The sequence below is a fragment of the Passer montanus genome, unplaced genomic scaffold, assembly GCF_014805655.1.
Source record: "Passer montanus isolate IOZ18808 unplaced genomic scaffold, ASM1480565v1 scaffold92, whole genome shotgun sequence".
In the NCBI taxonomy this organism is placed as follows: Eukaryota; Metazoa; Chordata; class Aves; order Passeriformes; family Passeridae; genus Passer; species Passer montanus.
In genome coordinates, this window is record NW_024374590.1 from 1356349 (window position 1) to 1373804 (window position 17456).

At 37.6% G+C, this 17456-nt stretch overlaps 1 protein-coding gene across 1 annotated transcript in view; it reads right to left on the reverse strand.

Moving 5' to 3' along the window:
* The window catches only part of GPC5 (glypican 5), a 576169-nt gene extending 558917 nt beyond the window's left edge, over window positions 1-17252 (reverse strand). The window contains exons 1-2 of the mRNA XM_039695706.1: window positions 17047-17252; window positions 8906-9067 (exon numbers count right to left, since the gene is read on the reverse strand). Coding sequence (XP_039551640.1) covers window positions 8906-9067; window positions 17047-17212 — 328 coding nt within the window. The 5' untranslated portion in view covers window positions 17213-17252. The remainder of the gene's footprint in view (window positions 1-8905; window positions 9068-17046) is intronic.
* Between the last annotated feature and the right edge of the window lie 204 nt (window positions 17253-17456).

The window sequence follows — 17456 nt, forward strand, 5'->3', positions numbered from 1 at the left end:
CCCATGGCTATCACAGTGGTAGCAGTGGAGTGAAATGTCCCCTGGAATTTAGATACCTATCTCTTCGTTCTTAAGAGAGGTTAATTGTCCCCCAATCAGCAAATAATTCCTCTTTTTTAGAAGTCTGGTGTCCTTAGAGGATTCATTGAAAAAGGCAATAAAATATACGAGATCTGGACACTGGAAGCATATTTAGCCTGGATCTCCTACATATCTTTAAAAACACTTGTTCTAAACACTAAAGTGATTCAGGTCTGCAAGTGTAGACTGTATTTATAAAGTATACAAATAATTTAAAATACTCACTGGAGCAGTACCCTTGCTTTGTGGCACACGAGTACCCTAATCACCAAACTGCTACAGGGCTAATTTTTCACTTTGCTTCTATCACAGTGGATATTAAGTAGATATACAAAGAGAGCTGGAACAGGAAAGAGTTACACACTGCAAAATAAATAACCCAGAAAATAGACAACTCTCCTCAGTAAATTGCGCTGCATTTTTAGACACTACAGAAGACCCCTAGATAAAAGGCTACTCTACAAGTACCGAATGGCTATGCAGCTGATCTACAGCAGATCTGTAGCATGTTGTATTTTGACCTGCAATGCATATGCATTTCAAATGCACTGAAATAGTGAATACAAAATGTTCTCTTCCAGAACTCGAGGATCAGCAGATTTCTATCATGGCACTCCTCTAGTCCGCACAGACCTAAGTTCAAGCCTTTAATACAAGATGAAATTTGTAGCTTTATTAAAAATGGATATTACTTGTATCAATAGCTCTTTTAAATATCAAAGTACAGCTACTTACACCTGCTCATGGTTTTTTATATTAGTAAGTTTGTTTCATTACCACTGTTAAAATCACTATCACCTACTTTGTTACAGGACACACATACCTTTTCTGCTTAATTCATGAAAAAGAGAAAGAAAAGTAGATAGTCACTTCTTATTTTGCATGTAAGCAAACTGCCACATAATAAGCAAAAGAGGAAACAATAGATTTGACAATACATTTACAGAATCTTGCATATTTCTACCTCTCCAGCAGGAGGGAGGCAGTAAGCCAGGTTTCATTTACAAGCTGATAGGCTGGAAACTCAAGTGTGAGCTTACTGCTCAATAACCTGCTTTTGTTCCCAAACTTTACTCACAGCTTACACTGTCAGACAGGGTGGTTGTAAGGTTTCAAAGAGCAGGGAACTTCTGAGGCCTTTTACTTTGGTGTGTAGAATAGACTCACTGGGGCACAGCTTCAGACACACCTCAGTGTAGGTATCTAAAAGCGTGAAATTTAGCTAAGTGTCCAAGCTGTCACTACAGCCAATGGTGACACTGGGCTCAGCTCAGTTGTCTAGCCTTAGGTTTCTGGTGATATTTGGCAAGTCCTGGGGTCTTCAGTGACAACCTTCGGGTTTTGTCTCCAAAGGAGCAAAATTCTTCTCCCAGGCTTATGTGTACAGTACAGTCCCTTTAATTCTCTCTTTACTATACTTCATCTACTTCAAGTATTGGTATAACTTTTTTACAGGAAAAGTCAGTGCTTGGTTTTCTGAACTTTGTAGTAATGTATTTTAATATTTGATTAATTCCAGATTGATGCAATTCTACCCTTCCTCACTTTTCCTTTCTGCTGTTTTGACACAATCGTTTTCTAATTTAAAAACTCACTGAAAATACAATCAGATTCATCCACTCTAGATGTAAACATAGCTATCTTTAAAAATTCCATGTAAGACCAGATAACGTTAGATTTATGTCTGTTGGGAAACCAAACTGGTTTTACCTCTCACAAACACTTTGAAACTCAGTACATGAATCCACTTCTACGCAGTATGTCAGGTTCACAAAGACACAATTTGAAAACTAAAAAAGGTTTAAAATAAGACTGTCTGTACTGTAAAAACTGCACAATTTTTTTTTAAATTTCCCATGCAGAATATGTAGTTCATCTGTTGAAGTGACAGTGTGATCCATTAGTTCTATACACAATAGTTCCACTGTAGAACTAATGATGAAAAAAAAATCACATATCAAGTAATGAACAAATTTGTGTTCTTTTAATACTGATATATAATATTCAAAATTTAAACACATTCTTGCAAGAGTCTTTATGACTGAAGCAATTCATCCTATTATGTTATAGTAAAGAACTGTGTAATCTTCCTAGAAAGATTAATGCACAAACCCTTTTTGCTGGAGCATAACACCCACAGATTAATCTTAAAACTAGTTAAAACATTAAAATCACTTGGCGTTTCTTTGCAAATCACATTTTAAACCTGTCCTAAGGCAAAGAAAAGTCTGTTGAGCAGTCCAGTCTAACCCCTGGCCTGCAAGCAGAATTCATCTTATTTACAACATAATTCTTGGCAACTGTTTTCTTGTCCAGATGTTTAATGTTGTCACGGAAAAACATTTGCTAATATCGAACCTGTATTTTCTTCGCAGCGGTGCGACACCATTGGGGCTTTATCTACTATAAAGGAGTACAGATAAGCACTTTCTTATGTGTAGTTTTTTTCTATGTAGATTTCAGAGCATATTTTTTCTCTCTTCTTTCTAGTCGGTCGCATCTTTCTACCCAGAACTGAACAATGTTCTCCAGTTTACGAATTCAAAACAGAAGTTTCAATTCACAAATCTCTTCTGTCTTTCTGTTTAAGAGTCTTAAAATAGTTGCCTGCCTGACAACAGTATGAAACTGCTGACTTTGGTCATCGTTTGACCTATCATTATTCACAGAACTTCTCCTACAGAACAAATCTGTTGTGAGGTATCCCCCGTACTATTATGTCTTCCACTGTTCCTCCCCAGCTAAATGGAGTACTTTGCATTTGTTCCCAGTGAACAACAATTTTTTTGCACTTTGTTTCCATCGTGTCAGGACTATTCTGAGTTCTGTCTTTCAACAAGACTTGACTTGCAAACTTTTTGGGTTTTTACTTTTTCTTAACACAGAATAAAAACTTCCATTCATGTTTGAAAATCTTGGAAATCTAAAAGGCCGCAGGCAATTCTACCTTGGAAATAATATTAAATATTCATTCAAAACCATCAGTTTGATACTATCTTCTCTGCTGGAGTTCAGTCCTTCAAACTCCTGCATTTTGTCAGCCATTATCAACTATCAACTTCCCAAAGTTCTCAGAATAAGCAGGAAGCAGGCAGCCATAAAAATACGAATTTTCTATGGCCAGTGATCCCAAGGGAATGATGCTTTAAATTTGTACTTCATTTCCCTTTTCAAATGCATAAGAACTACATAAGGCATAAAAAAATCTAAATTAGCATATGTCTATACTGATCACTGTGTTACAGAAACATAAACCAAAACAGCAGTTAGCTCGGAACTAACAAAAATACGAAAAAAAAAAATCTTAGTACTCACTGAGTATGAGACTCAACAGTGCACTGACATCAGTTTAATTTAACTCAGACACTATTTTAACTAGGAGAAATAACTGATGGCAAATGAACAGGCTGAGACTAGAACAGGAGCACAAGTACAGACTTGAAAAGAACAATGTAAGAAAAAACTGATGTGGTGAAAACTGTTACAGAAGCCCATTAAATGCCTGTGCACATATATATATATATACTCCAGGAGTGCCTACAGGCACAGCACACATATAAGCAAGTACCTATCTAAAGATAAGAATGAGATAGAGTAGAACCAAACTCCTTTGGAATGATAAAAGACTTGCTTGAAATACAGAAATAAAACTCAGGATTAATAATGAAATTTTAGGTATTAATCTAAATCTACATTTCTGCACTTACAGCAGCCCCTTACTGTTGTGTTTGATGTATTTACAGATATACTGGGTCCAAATCTAAGTTATATTGGCATAATGTTTATCCTGCTTTTTTATTACAAAGGACTCAAAATACATATGAACAGATGATTTCTGAAGTTAATGAAGTCTGTGTAACAGCTTTGTTCCTTAGACCTTAGTTCCTTAGTGGGTATAATGATTCTTCTGTGTTATTAAAATTCCCTACTTTTTCAGTCCAGAGGGTAGCCTGATCATTGCTGTGGGGAAGGGCTGCAGAGCAATCAAGAAAGAGGAATGTAACTCTGGTGAACCACAGATATTTTTGAGACTCTCATCCTTCAATATAACAGAGTGACAAATGGAGTCTCTCAACCTGTCCACATTTTTGTCTTTTAACAGAATCCCTAAATTTCATTTAATTAAAAGGAGTGGGATTCACCAGTATTTAGATTTAGGCTTATTTATATCACACTTAAAATACAAAGAATTATGGAGATGCGAAAGAAGAAAATGTTAGAACATCAAAGCAGTTCGTATTGCAAATGATCTGACAGGCAGCATATCATTTGAAACCATGAGAGATATAGCAGCTCTAGCTGGAAGTTTTCTGATCTTCAAATCATTCTTCAGAAAATTTCACAAGTGGAAAGCAATTGAATTAGTGCCAGGGCACATTTAGTTTCACAAAGATGAACAGAAATTCCATTATTTCTTATGGCTTACCAGACAAAGCAGCTCAGAAGATTTCAACCCATTGTCTAGTTCACACAATTTACTTTAGCTACCGACCAAAACTTCTTCCTGTTTGAATGTAATAATTGTACTGTGATCTCAAACAATATGATGCAACAATGTGACTTCATTTAATTCTACTCTAGGATCAAGTGGAAATTGATCTACTGCATAGCAGTAATTTCATAGAAAAACATGAAACTGCATCAAGAAAGCCTGATTCAATATACTTCAGTAAGAGCCTGAATGAGAGATGCAGGACTCCAGGTGGCTCTTCAAAATGCAGTTTAGTACATCCAAAGCATTACAGCAGTCCAGGGTCGTGGGTGACAGAGCCTGTGCCTACAGCTGTCAGCTCCAGCTGCAGGCAGGCTTGGAGACACTTAGCTTAGGTCACAAATGCATTATGCACTTTTCTTTGCTGGGCATCTTAATACAGTAGAGCCAATCTATACCTTAACTTTTATTTATAGCCTATCATAACTACTACAATTACCATATTCATGTTACTATTCTCCAATCACTAGAAATTAGTACATTACAGTTTAAGCTAGAAGTTGTATTTCAGTTTTCTTGCAGTGGAAAATTCTGAGACACTTTTTCTACTTGCAAGATCGGCAGGCTTATTTGCCTGTGCTAGCTTTTTGCTTGGTAAAAACATCTTGTTTGAAGTGGGCTTATCCTTTGCTCTGAGTCATAAAAACCCCTTCTAACTCACATACCCTTTGCCTCCTTGGTTATCCAGTAAGACTGGCTCATCAATTCTTTTCTTCTATATAAAAACTTCATTTCTATTCCTATTCTATTTCTTTCATTTCTATTCCTTCTTCAGATTCTACATTCAAAAATCTTCCTGCCAATCATACATATCTGTGAGCCTTTTTTGTCAAACTTTCATCCTTCCCAACACTTCAGAACTTACATGGCAAAGGCATTAAATTTTTCCTACACAGTGGAAGTGTCAGGTAATGCTCTGTTGAAGAGTGCAGTTTATTACCTATTGCATACAGACACACACTTGCCAAGTCCTCTGTTTCAGTGACAGGCAGCACCATCCAGAAATGATTGATGCTTCCATATTTACAAAAACTATGCTACAGTACTAGAGTTGCTAGATATAGTAGCACAAAGAAAAGGCCATTTGCTTTAGACTCCACAACTAAATTCTTATCTCTAAACTTCCTTTTCAACAGACAAGTTGTTATCTTGTTCTATGTCATGCATGGCCACTTTTTAAAGGGTTATGAGCTCTCTTGTGGAAAAATAGTGCAGTGACCCAAGATATGCTGTTCTGTTGCAGAGCACTCCATCCTACGGCAGATCACCATATTCTTAGATGCCTATTCAATTCCTCTCCAAATTTCAGAAATTGTAGGGATTTCTTTTCTCTACATAAAAACCAGCACTGCAACGTGACTGAACTGTAACCCTGGTGGCACTTGTTAATCTTTTGATTACAGGTATAGACAAAGGTCAGTGTGAACTTTGAGTAACATCTAAAAAAAGTACAAAATGAGAGTGTGCATTTTGAGACATGTCTGTGGCATGCAAATGTAAGGTTTACAAAGGATTTGGGTTTATGGTTACTAGAATGGAGATGTTATAGCAATCCCTATACAGCAGCAACAATCTCTTCCTCAAATATTAAGATAAGAAATACTAAAAATCAGAAATGTGCAATAATGTTATCCTATCAAAATGACTGTCTTGAAACAAAATTATCATACAGCTTAAGCTCTCTCGTCACCTTTCCCAAACGAAAAATTATTTATTGCTCTCCATAATGTATCTCCCACTTACCGGATTAATATCTTATTTAACTTCATTGCCACCCATCCTTCTCTTCCCTTACTATTCCTCAAAGCTATTAAAAAAGAAATAGAAGATTCACAACGAAAAAGAATACACACATTCTGAAACACTCCAAAACATAAGGAAAAAACTAACAGTACTCAGTAGGACCCAGTACACAAGTGGTGCAATTTGCACCATGTAGCTTGACACGTCCTAAAATGCATGGAATTTTTGAAATATTTGAAAACTGCCAATTGTAACTGTCAGGAGGCAGCACTTACCACAATACAGAACCACAGAAATTTCACAAGGTGTGCTGTGAAATTCACAATTTTCACATTAGAAGGTGACAAAGATATGTCAATTAGATTAATTTACTCTCATAGAAAGACACATGCACACACATAACAAGTTAATAGACAGATAGGCAGACAGCTGCCTCATTTCACCAACACAGTCATCATAAAGTCCCTGGTAGTTAGACACCCTGAAGACTCAGGATCCCTAGACTGCATTTAATGCTGAATGGAAACACACCTCTGAAGATCTCCAGAGTCAGACACAGATCATTTATTTTAACTGCCTATTTCTCTCTAGTGAACATATACGACACTGAGACAAAAAAACAATAGCTATTTGTTAGGTTGGGATCTAGCCCACCCCTTTAAGGCCAACCCCAGTATACTTTAAGAAGAGGCAGGTGACAGCAGTGACAAAATCCATGACATCTGCTCCATTTTCTACACACCCCAACAATCCCCTTCACACTTTCTGCGTGCCTCCTGCAATGTCTGTCCAGTTGCCAAAGTAGCAGAAGAGATAATCACACTCCTAGCTGACCAGCCCAGCCTCATCTAAACATAAAAGGAATGCCTAAACATTTGGTGGTGAGATAGGCACCCTGCCATAATGTAATTCAGATTGGAAAGGACCTTAAAGAAGTGTTCAGCCCCAAGTCCTGCTCAAAACAGGATCAAAACTGAATTCAGATCAGATAGAATGTCTAACTATGTACCTAGAATTCCAAGCTGAAAAAACATCAGCAGCATCTTATTATTGTTTTTGAATCTGCAATCATTCAGCTTTAATTTTAGTCAGCAATGGTTGCAAGTCTTCAAAAATTAGGGGTATATTCCATAACATGTTTTTCCACAAATAATTACTTTGAAGTTAAACAAGTTTTTAAATCCAAATAATACCAGAATCCATGCAACATTCTCTCTGTTATACTTCTTTACTTAAAAGGAAAATAAAGACAAAACTACTAAAGACTAAAGCATGTACCTAAAAAATATGTGAAGTGTATAAGATATATCAAATAGATTTTGCTTTTAAGTATATGCTTTGACAAGTATTTGTTCAAATGCAAATGATGGACCAAAGACAGCACACCAAATTTAACATATTGTAATATGTTCTGAACTCTAGGTTAACTCTTATGGTACCAAGAAAAAGATAATACACAGAATTTGAAAGGAAGAACAAAAGCAGAAAAGAGATGAAAAGATTTCTCTGTACATTTTATCAATTGTAACACCCTTTGACAGCTGTGTTAGGCAGGCTAAATGTCAAAACTCCCAAAAGGTGGAGAGCAACTTCTAACTCCAGCTTGTTTTTAGCATTAGACAGCCTAAACTAAAAAAAAAAAAAAAAAAAAAAAAAAAGAGGCTTTAGGACTCCAAACTCAACTATACATTTTTACATTTCAGGACCCCATTCTGCTAATTATTTCAGCAGGTTAAAAACAAGAGAGTTGCCAGAAGGACAACTTCCCAAGCCTGTATGAAGTTACCATGTTATCCTTTCCAATGAAGTGGCGATAAAGGTTAATAAGTACATATTAACAGACAAATGACAAGACTTGAGGGCTTTGTCCTCAACACCTGTAAACTCTGCATCTCCTTCCATCACATACAACCCTCATATCTCTACTATTTTCACATCTTCTCAGCTCCTTAACCAATTTCTGCAATAACTTATGCATAATTAAATCAAAAAGAAACTAACAGTATAAGAAGAGTAATCACAAAAAAGAAACCCCACCACCAGTCCAAATAACTTATTTATCAGGTAACCTCCTGTTGTTTATTAAAATAACTATGGTTCAACATGTAATTTTTTTTTAATCACATTTACAAACTCAAAGAGTTTGAAAAACTAGATCTGAAAAAAGAATCTCAAAATCTCAAAAACAAACTATCCAAGATTGTTTACTAGAAAAAGACAAAGAACATAGTGGTTGGAAACAGTGGTATAAAAAATAAATCTCTTTTGTAGCACTCCAAGCATTAATTTTGCATTTTAGTATAGCCCAAGTCACAGAAGTTAAAAGGAATGTGAAGTTACATGTTTACAATTAAAATCAAAGCATCTCACTAGAATGATTTCCTACTTTTTCGCAAATATAATTTTTTAAAGCCATAAATTCCAAAAGCAATGCAGCTTCTAATCACCTGCGTGATTTAGTACTCCTTATTTGAAAGCATAGGGAGAAGCTAAAAATTAATAGATAACTTTTATTACATCATAAATAATCAAATATATAAATCAAGAAAAGTATTAACAAGTTTGGAAACAAAAAGCAGAAAGCTTTACCTTGAAAAGCAGCTGCATTATGAGATATTAAAAATTTTAATGTAGCACTTGATGTTTGAAGCACTTGCTGTATATCTTGCTTTGCTGCAGTCTGATATCTTTCTTCCATCTTTTTGGTACAGCATGTTGGATTTTCAGAAGAACAAATCTGGAGATCAACACCTAAATAAAAAGGCAGTTACACTGATTAATATAAAACAGAAGTATGCAAAACACAAACACCAAAGAGATTTTTTTTTACATGGGTATTGACACACAGAAGAAATACCCAAAGCTTTAAAAGATTTGGTCTTGATCAACAGAAGGGGACACTAATTAAAATTCTGTGGGAAGAGTACACTTATTACAGTTAATTAAAGTCACATAATGTAATTTCCCTGACAATGTAATCTTGTTCCAGCTGTGAATTTTGCTAACTAATGTTGGTAAAATGTTCAATATGCATTGTACATCACAATACAGGTGATAGATGTCCCACTCCTGGAAACACTCAAGATCTGCTTAGATGGGGCTCTGGGCAACCTGATCTAGTTGAAGATGTCCCTGCTCATTGTAGACTAGATGACCTTTAGAGGTCCCTTCCAACACAAACTACTCTGTGATTCTATGATCCCCTAGAATACTGAACTGCTGGAGCAGCTCATGGCTGCCACTCCCGTGCTTCTGTGAATCTTGGACTAGAAAAAGCTAAATACTTCCAAACATTACAAACACACCAGTGGAAAGCCCATTCCTGACAGGTGCATAATGAACATGCTTACATTAACTTCTACATGGAGCAGTCCTAACTTCCAGTCTAATCCCCCTAACTGTGTCTCTCTCTAATGCCAAACATTCCCATGAATCCATGACATCGACTCCCTACTTCCCAAATAGGTTGGGAGACACTTCTACAAAGGAGTATTTATTTTTTTTTTTCATTTTAGGCACACTATCATCCAGTGTGATTGAAAATTCAGTACTTTTATAATGTTACAACTGGACCATAATCAAGCATAAAAAGCATTATTCACCTTCCTCATTATAATGTGGTTATATTCAAAATCTTTTTCTTTTTTAACTTTGTATCTAAACAATGCTTTTAATATAAAGAACAAATCATGAAAGAATAAATATGAGAATTTAAATTATATTAATATAAAACTTAGTCCAATCCAAATTGTGTTCTCAAATAAGTTCTCAAATTGTGTTCTGAAATATGTTATTTCACTGACTGATATGACAAGATTTCGCAGAAACATAGTGAGAAACTTATTTTCATCTGCATGACCTTTCAACTTCTACATTTTAGTTATTAACAAATAATATACAAGGTCACTTCACATGCAGTTCCCTGTGTACACAAGCACAGACATGCATAATATTTGTCTAATATTAAAATGAAATAACCTAAAAGTTAGGTCTATTACCTAAACTCTTCTTAGTATTTTAAATAATTGCTTAGCTTTTAAACCTTTGCCACTTGTAAAGTACAAGTATAGATATACAGATATACTTTTAAAGCAGAAGATATATGCATTACTGCTACAGAAGCTAATTTGAAATTTTATAAAGGCTTTATGGACTTGAGTATAGTTTCAAGAAGACTTTCAGCAAAACCCAAAAACAATAATGAATATTCGTATATGGCTTCAGATGAAACTTCAGTATTATTTTATTTCCTTGATTTTATGAAAAGTATTTTTAAGCAGCATCTTTTGAACATGGATCTCATTCCCAACCCTAAGTGAATTTTGTTTCTTAGTTTTAAGACTTCTAATCATGTACATATGAAGTACATTTTATTGATCTACTTTTGTTCCAGCTCATTAAACACAGCTGCTTTCACTGGCCAGAAAAAAGTAACCAAATACAACATACAAAGAACCCAACTGACCAAAAATTGAATTGTTGCTCAAAACCCACCGAGTGGTTTTCCAGTTGGTTTTTTAGAGATCTACAGAACAAGGAACAGCTTACAGATAATGTTTCAGAAGACACATAAACCAGAATGTGAAACACGTCCTTCCATTTCAGTACAAGCAATATTAAAACCCACACAATTATTTTCTGAGTTTTCACATCTAAAAAACTTTCTATCTTCCACAAGAACTGTTTTATCAATAATAAATTTTGAAATAGAGGGAGAAAATACTTTCTACTCCAAAAAGGCATATTGACTCTTTTCAGTACCAAATTCTGATGGCTCTACACTGTGATCCACTTTGAAACAAGATCACAAGACAGCTAGAAGTGAAATACTGTAGCCTCTAATAAAAATATACTGAAGTAAACAGTTATGGTATAAGAAAGATTTTAAAACTAAAAATAATCTAGATGAGTATAGGAAAGACAGTCTGAAGAACAAAAATAAAAATGTAATTGTTCTAAGGTGCAAGTTTACCTATCTGGAACTGATTTTAAACTTTCATTTGTGGTCTCAGCTATACAAATCTGTATTTTCAGTACCTTGAAATAAACAAATGCTGACAAGATGACGACATGAACTGCCAGGAAGAGCAAATGCCAGATCTGTGGTAAATTTCTGCCTATTTAGACTTCCAGGAGATCAATTCCAGGCTCTTAAAAATCCCAAAACAGACAGGACTGTCATGACAGTCTTTCGAAAGCCAGCACTGAAATGCCATATGGCTTGGATGCAGCTGTCAAATGAGTGGTTTATTTCAAAATGGATTTGGAACCTGTATCAGACCTAAGTCCTTCTCATGCTTATCCTTTAATATTTATTAACTTATTTTTGTTACAAGCACGACTCCACATCTAGCATTACTTGCTACCACTACGATTGTTGTAAAGTACTTGAGCTTTGCTCAGTAAGAGATGGGGATCAGCCTCAAGCACCTGGCCCTGACTGTCAACACTGTTGAACTATCAGCTCACTTTTTTCTGTGGCTCTATTCAGCAGGAGTATTTCTCTCACCTGCACATCAAAAGATGGTGAATTCTATATACTGCTCTCAAAGGGCACTCCAGACAACACGGTAGTACAAGTTTGGCTCCTTCCTTATACACTCCAAGCTCATCTTCCTGCCTACTAAGAAGCACTCCAGCAAGGTGAAACCATCCCTTCATACATCCACGCTACAGTTCACAGAACAAAACATGTCATCCTGTCTCAAAAGCCCTCTTATTTTTGAGACTGCTTGAATTTCACGGAAGGGGACCCCACAGTGTCTTGGCATTACAAAAGCATCGTATTGTTTCCGAAGAAGATTCAAGAGAAAATCCCATGAAGTGAGGACAGTCCATTCCTTCTACAGGACACCAGCCTCAAGCAATGTAGACATAACCCTGTCTGTTCCACTCAGCATGAGTCAGGAGGCAGTCCTTGAGCTGCACCACCTTTCAGGCCAACCCCGCCAGATCAACATCACTGAGCACTGATGACTTCCTAGAGAAGCTGAAAGACTGGACATCGAGATAGGGGAACTGCTACATAGCTGAGCCCACTTTTTTGTTGATTTCGATCTCGAAATGTTGTCAAATTTCTTTTCACAGCGATCATTTTGTGGATCCAGAGGTGAAATGTTCACACACAAACAAAATTATAATGTTGGCAACAGTCCTTAGAAAAACAGATGTGATATAATGAACATCAGTAACTGATTTGACAGAGCAATTCACTTTCTGTCTCTGACTAAATCATATTCCAGAGCTCTGAATGCCCATTAAACAAATAGAGAAATTAGAAGTGTCCCTGCCTGCATACAACAAAAGAAAAAAAAAATAATTTGACTCGAGGTGGAACCAAAATCCAAATTACTGGAATGTAAATTATACTAGAAACCCAAATTAAAGTTCAAATATGATCTTGGAATTGCATTAAAGTAACTTGCTGGATTTTAAACTGACTTCTATTGTTACTTTAAGGGGAATTAGCAAGAATATTTTAACCTGAATTAACAATAATACCACAGACCAACTTTTTCTGACATTATCTCATCCTTCCAGCATGGTTTTTCTCATTTATTCAACTTCATATTCATAATGGTTCTCTACCAAAAAGCCTTTACAGTAAAATTTTAAATAACCAGTATTCACTTTCTTTTATGCTTCTTGTTCTCATAATTGCACACATGATCTTCCAATGTTTGCTGAAAAGAAGCTTAGATTGATCCCTGAAAAAATAAGCCAACCCAAAACCAAAAAAGCAAACAAATAGAAACCAACCAAAAACAAACTGCTGAGAAAAAAATATCTCCAGCACTTTTTTCACCCCACTTCACTGAGAACTGTTTGATTCTACAGTGACAGTAAATGTAACATTTTTCAATAAAACAAAGAATTCAGCTTTCTGGCACAAACAGAAGCCTGAAAATTTGTTCACTGAAATACCTACTGGAGGCTCTCTGTTAAGAAGACAGGAGTGAATGGTTTATCAGCCATCCTGTTCTGCTGTTACTAAAATCATATCATAGAATGGTCTGCTTTAGAAGGACCTTACAAATTATCTAGTTACAACCCTCCACCATGGGCAGGGACATAGTTCATTAGACCAGATTTTTCAAAGCCCCATCAAGCCTGGCCCTAAACACTTCCAGGGACTGGGGATCCACAACTTCTCTGTTCTAGGTATTCTGAGGGACAGAAACCAGAGAATAAATATTATTTGCAAGCAAGGTAACAAGAAGAGCTCAGAGCTCCCATTTAATCTCTCTGAAAAAAAAATGAACTGCTGAAATTAGCTAAAAGCTCTAGATTTACTAGCATATAGGGCAAAAGAGTGTAAATCTTTAAAAGAGAGGAAATCTTCAAAAAAGTTGCTTTGGTTACAATACCAGAAATTATATACAATAACTTGAACACAGGAAATAAAAATATGTTTAAAAGAATTTTGCAGACAACAATTTCTTTTTTTTTTTCCAAATAATCCAAGTCATATTTATCCACAAAAATAAAAATAAAAAAACTCCAGACTGAACCTTTGAGTACTTTTTATATTTATTTCATTCTTCATACAGCAAAAAAAAGTGCCTTTTAGGATTCTTAATTACTAAGGTTATTCAGTACAGTCCCACCAAAATTGTACTTGTTGCAAAGAACCAGACAGGAAAACACAAAGTACTTTTTTAACACTTAAAATCAGCACGAATGCAATCAGTGTTCCAATATAGCATGTGATGGGGCTGAGTATAAGTCTGTACTATAGCTCCCAAATCACACTTACAAAAGACCAAGAACAGTTAGTCAAATGTCTTGATTGCTAGCAGTAGAAATAAGTATCTTGGGATTGGTAAATATATTAATTTATCTTGATTATTAGTTGCCATTTTCAACACTATTGTATCCTGTCCTATGTGGATGTTAACAGAAACTCAAATTTGTAGTTTCCATATTCTCAAGATCACCTTCATGTACATATATATGTCACTTCTGCATAGGATGACAGAGGTATTTTTTTCTCACTTAAACATACGCAACCTTTATACAATAGCTGCAAAACTAATTATATAAAATAATGCATAGGTTTTTGAGCTAACATATATTCAAAATGCAGACACATGACAATCTCCGGAACTAGAATCTGCATGATTTACTGATATAAGCCTGCTGGTTTTATTCTTACTAAGAAGAGGAAAGAAGGGGATTGGTACAGCCTTTTTTTATACATGCAACAAAAACAAGGCAAATACAAACCCTGTAATTTTATTGACTTCCACTGCATACAAAACCATACATCAACCAGCATTCCTGCTGTTCTTCAGCTGGTGATCATGCTTTACCCCAAAGACTCAGCTTAAGACATTTAAATGAAAGTGTTCTTAACTTATGTCTAAGGTACCACTAAAATAAAGACACAGAGGCAATGCTGTAGAGGCATTTATGCAGCACATTCTGAAGACAACACCAACATTTGATAATGGAGTAGCTCCAAGATGCCACAGGCTGCACTGGCTGTTCCCTGTGGCTGCCCACAAGGAGCACCTGAGCTGCCAAAGGTATCCCACCCACTGCACACTGCACTACCAGTAAGTTTCCACTACCAGAAAGATGTAAGTTTCCCAGAGTTATCCAGTCTCCCAGACTTCTGTCAACCCCACTGGGAACATTATGGAAACCCTAAGAAAATTAAAATGCAGCTAGATGCCCACATCTCAGCACCAAAATTAAACTTTGCAAAGGCAGCTTGGACACCTGTTTTCATAAGTGAACACCTACAAGAAACATGTGTGTTGTACGGGTGCATGTGTGCATCTTATACATAAACACATTTCCTAGTGCCATCAGAAAAGGCTTTAAAATAGTTTTACATCTTGCCTCAAAAGAAGGCTTAATACAGAAGACCAGTAGCAAAAAACTGACATTTCTCTTCCCATTACACTTTGAGCCTACTAATACCTTTAATCACATCTAAATCTTCTAAAATACTAATTTAATCCCCATTTTCTTGTCACTGCCACTTCTGGACAGATTTTACTTTTTGCAATTATTTGTTTCATGATATTTCACATCAATGCTACTCAGAATAAGAACTCTGGCTGTCCACAGCAATGTAATTCCTTCAAAGAGTGAAAGGCTGCTGACCATGCAGCTGTACCACACCTCCTGCTGCCCACTTTTTGTAAGGGCAGCAGCAGAGAAAGGAATTCTTTTATGTTCTTACAATTCAAATACAACTCCTTCAAACAGGAAACGCAGAAAAGTCAAAATCAAAAGAAAACAGTGAGTGGTGGTATAAAAAATATTATAGGGGAAAGGAGGAAATCAGAGGAGCAGAGCAGAAGAAGCATATATAAGGTACTATAGTTCTTTTCCCTTGAGTCAACATATTTCCTCCCTATCCCTAGTACACAAATGAATGGCACAGTAATCAAAAATAATAACAGAGAAAGCATAAAATTTACACTAGGCTATGGAATGAGAAGAATATAGATAAAATGATAAAATATCATTCATACTGAGATTATTCACACAAATAATCAGCACAAAAAACTAAATCACCAACAGGGCTGTAACTCAGATTTCACTTTCCAGACACATTCATTTGCACACCTGTCTCATCAGGCTTTCCAATTGAAGTGTTTATTTTCTTTTTATCACAGACAATTATAAAATCTTCAGGTTAGGACAACACAAGAAGACAACCATGCATGTTGATAAATGTACTGGTAATAAATATCATACTCCAATTTGTAAACACACACTGCAATATTGACTGTGTTAAGCATTATCAGTCAAATTTAAAGCTAGAGTTATTAAAAGCTCTACTTTGGAGGGCTTCCTTTAAAATAAACCTAGCACGCCTTATCTCAACTTGTAAACTTAATAAAAACCACACAAATTATCTTTAAAAAAATGAGGTTAGTTATTGATATTTTAAAGTGAGGGGAACATTAACTCAGCTTTTGTTGCATTTTCTGTCCAAAAAGGACAGACTCACATTTACTAGTTAACTTGTCATCTAAACATGAACACACTTTACAGATGGGTAAAAAAAAAGCTGTTTTCACATCCTACATCGCTGATCACTAAAATACTTGCATTTTAGTTCTCTGGGTTCAACTGAGGTTCTCACAAACTTGGAACCAAAACCTCAAACCTAAAAACCTACACCTTACTATATACGTGCTTTGCAACGTGATGAAAAAAAAAGAAAAAGAAAAAAAAAATCACTGCTGATATAAATGCTAGATATACTCAAAATGCCATGAAGACTCTACTTTCCCGGGAATTTTCTTCCATTACGTTCCAGTGACAGGCAGATACCCAGCACGGAAAACGCGCAGCCCGAGCACTGGCAGGGTGTAAGCCGTTCTCGTTTCTCAGCCGGGTGACTCCAGCAGCCCCAGAGGCAGCCCGGCGGCTGTGCCCGGCCTCCGATGTACCTGTGCTTGCCACGGCCGGCCGGAGGCAGCGCGACCCCCGCTGAAGCGGGCTCGCTCTGCTCTGCGCGGTACGGAGGGGAAGAGGGTGGGCATGAGGGGGTTTCAGGCAGGTGTCGGTGTGCCCCAGTGCCCACAGCCCGAGAAGAGCGCTTTCTCTCTTGAGTAAGGGGCCAGCCGCGATGTCGCTACAAAGCGGGGCACCCGATGGACCGGCAGTGTCCAGCCGGCCACCAGCACCACCCGCCGGCGGCACCGAATCCAGACCCGGCGGCCCCGCCGCTCCCGGTGCCTCCTGCCCCGCCAGCTCTGCCTTACCTGCCCGCGGGAACTCCGGGACGCCGCCGAGCGGGCCGAGCCGCCGCAGCTGGAAAACTTTCCGGACCGCCTCGCAGCTCGGCGGCGGCTCCGCACCCTCCGAGGCGGCGGCCAGGAGCAGGATGCTGGCGGTCAGGACGCCGAGGAGGAAGCTCTTTCCCCCCATGGCCCGCGACGGCCGCCAGCTGCCGCAGGGACGCGGCCGAGGCGCCCCGAGCCGCCGCCGCGGGGGCAGGCACCGCCCGCCGGGACCCTCCCCCGGCCCGCCCGGCCCCTGCCCGAGGAGGGGCCCCCACGCCCTGGGAGGCAGCAGGAGGGCACTGCCCAGCGCTGGCAGGGCTGGGGGCAAGGGGGAACATCGCCGTCCTACCACACACAGCCGGGGTGCGGGAGTGCCGTCTGCGGAGGAG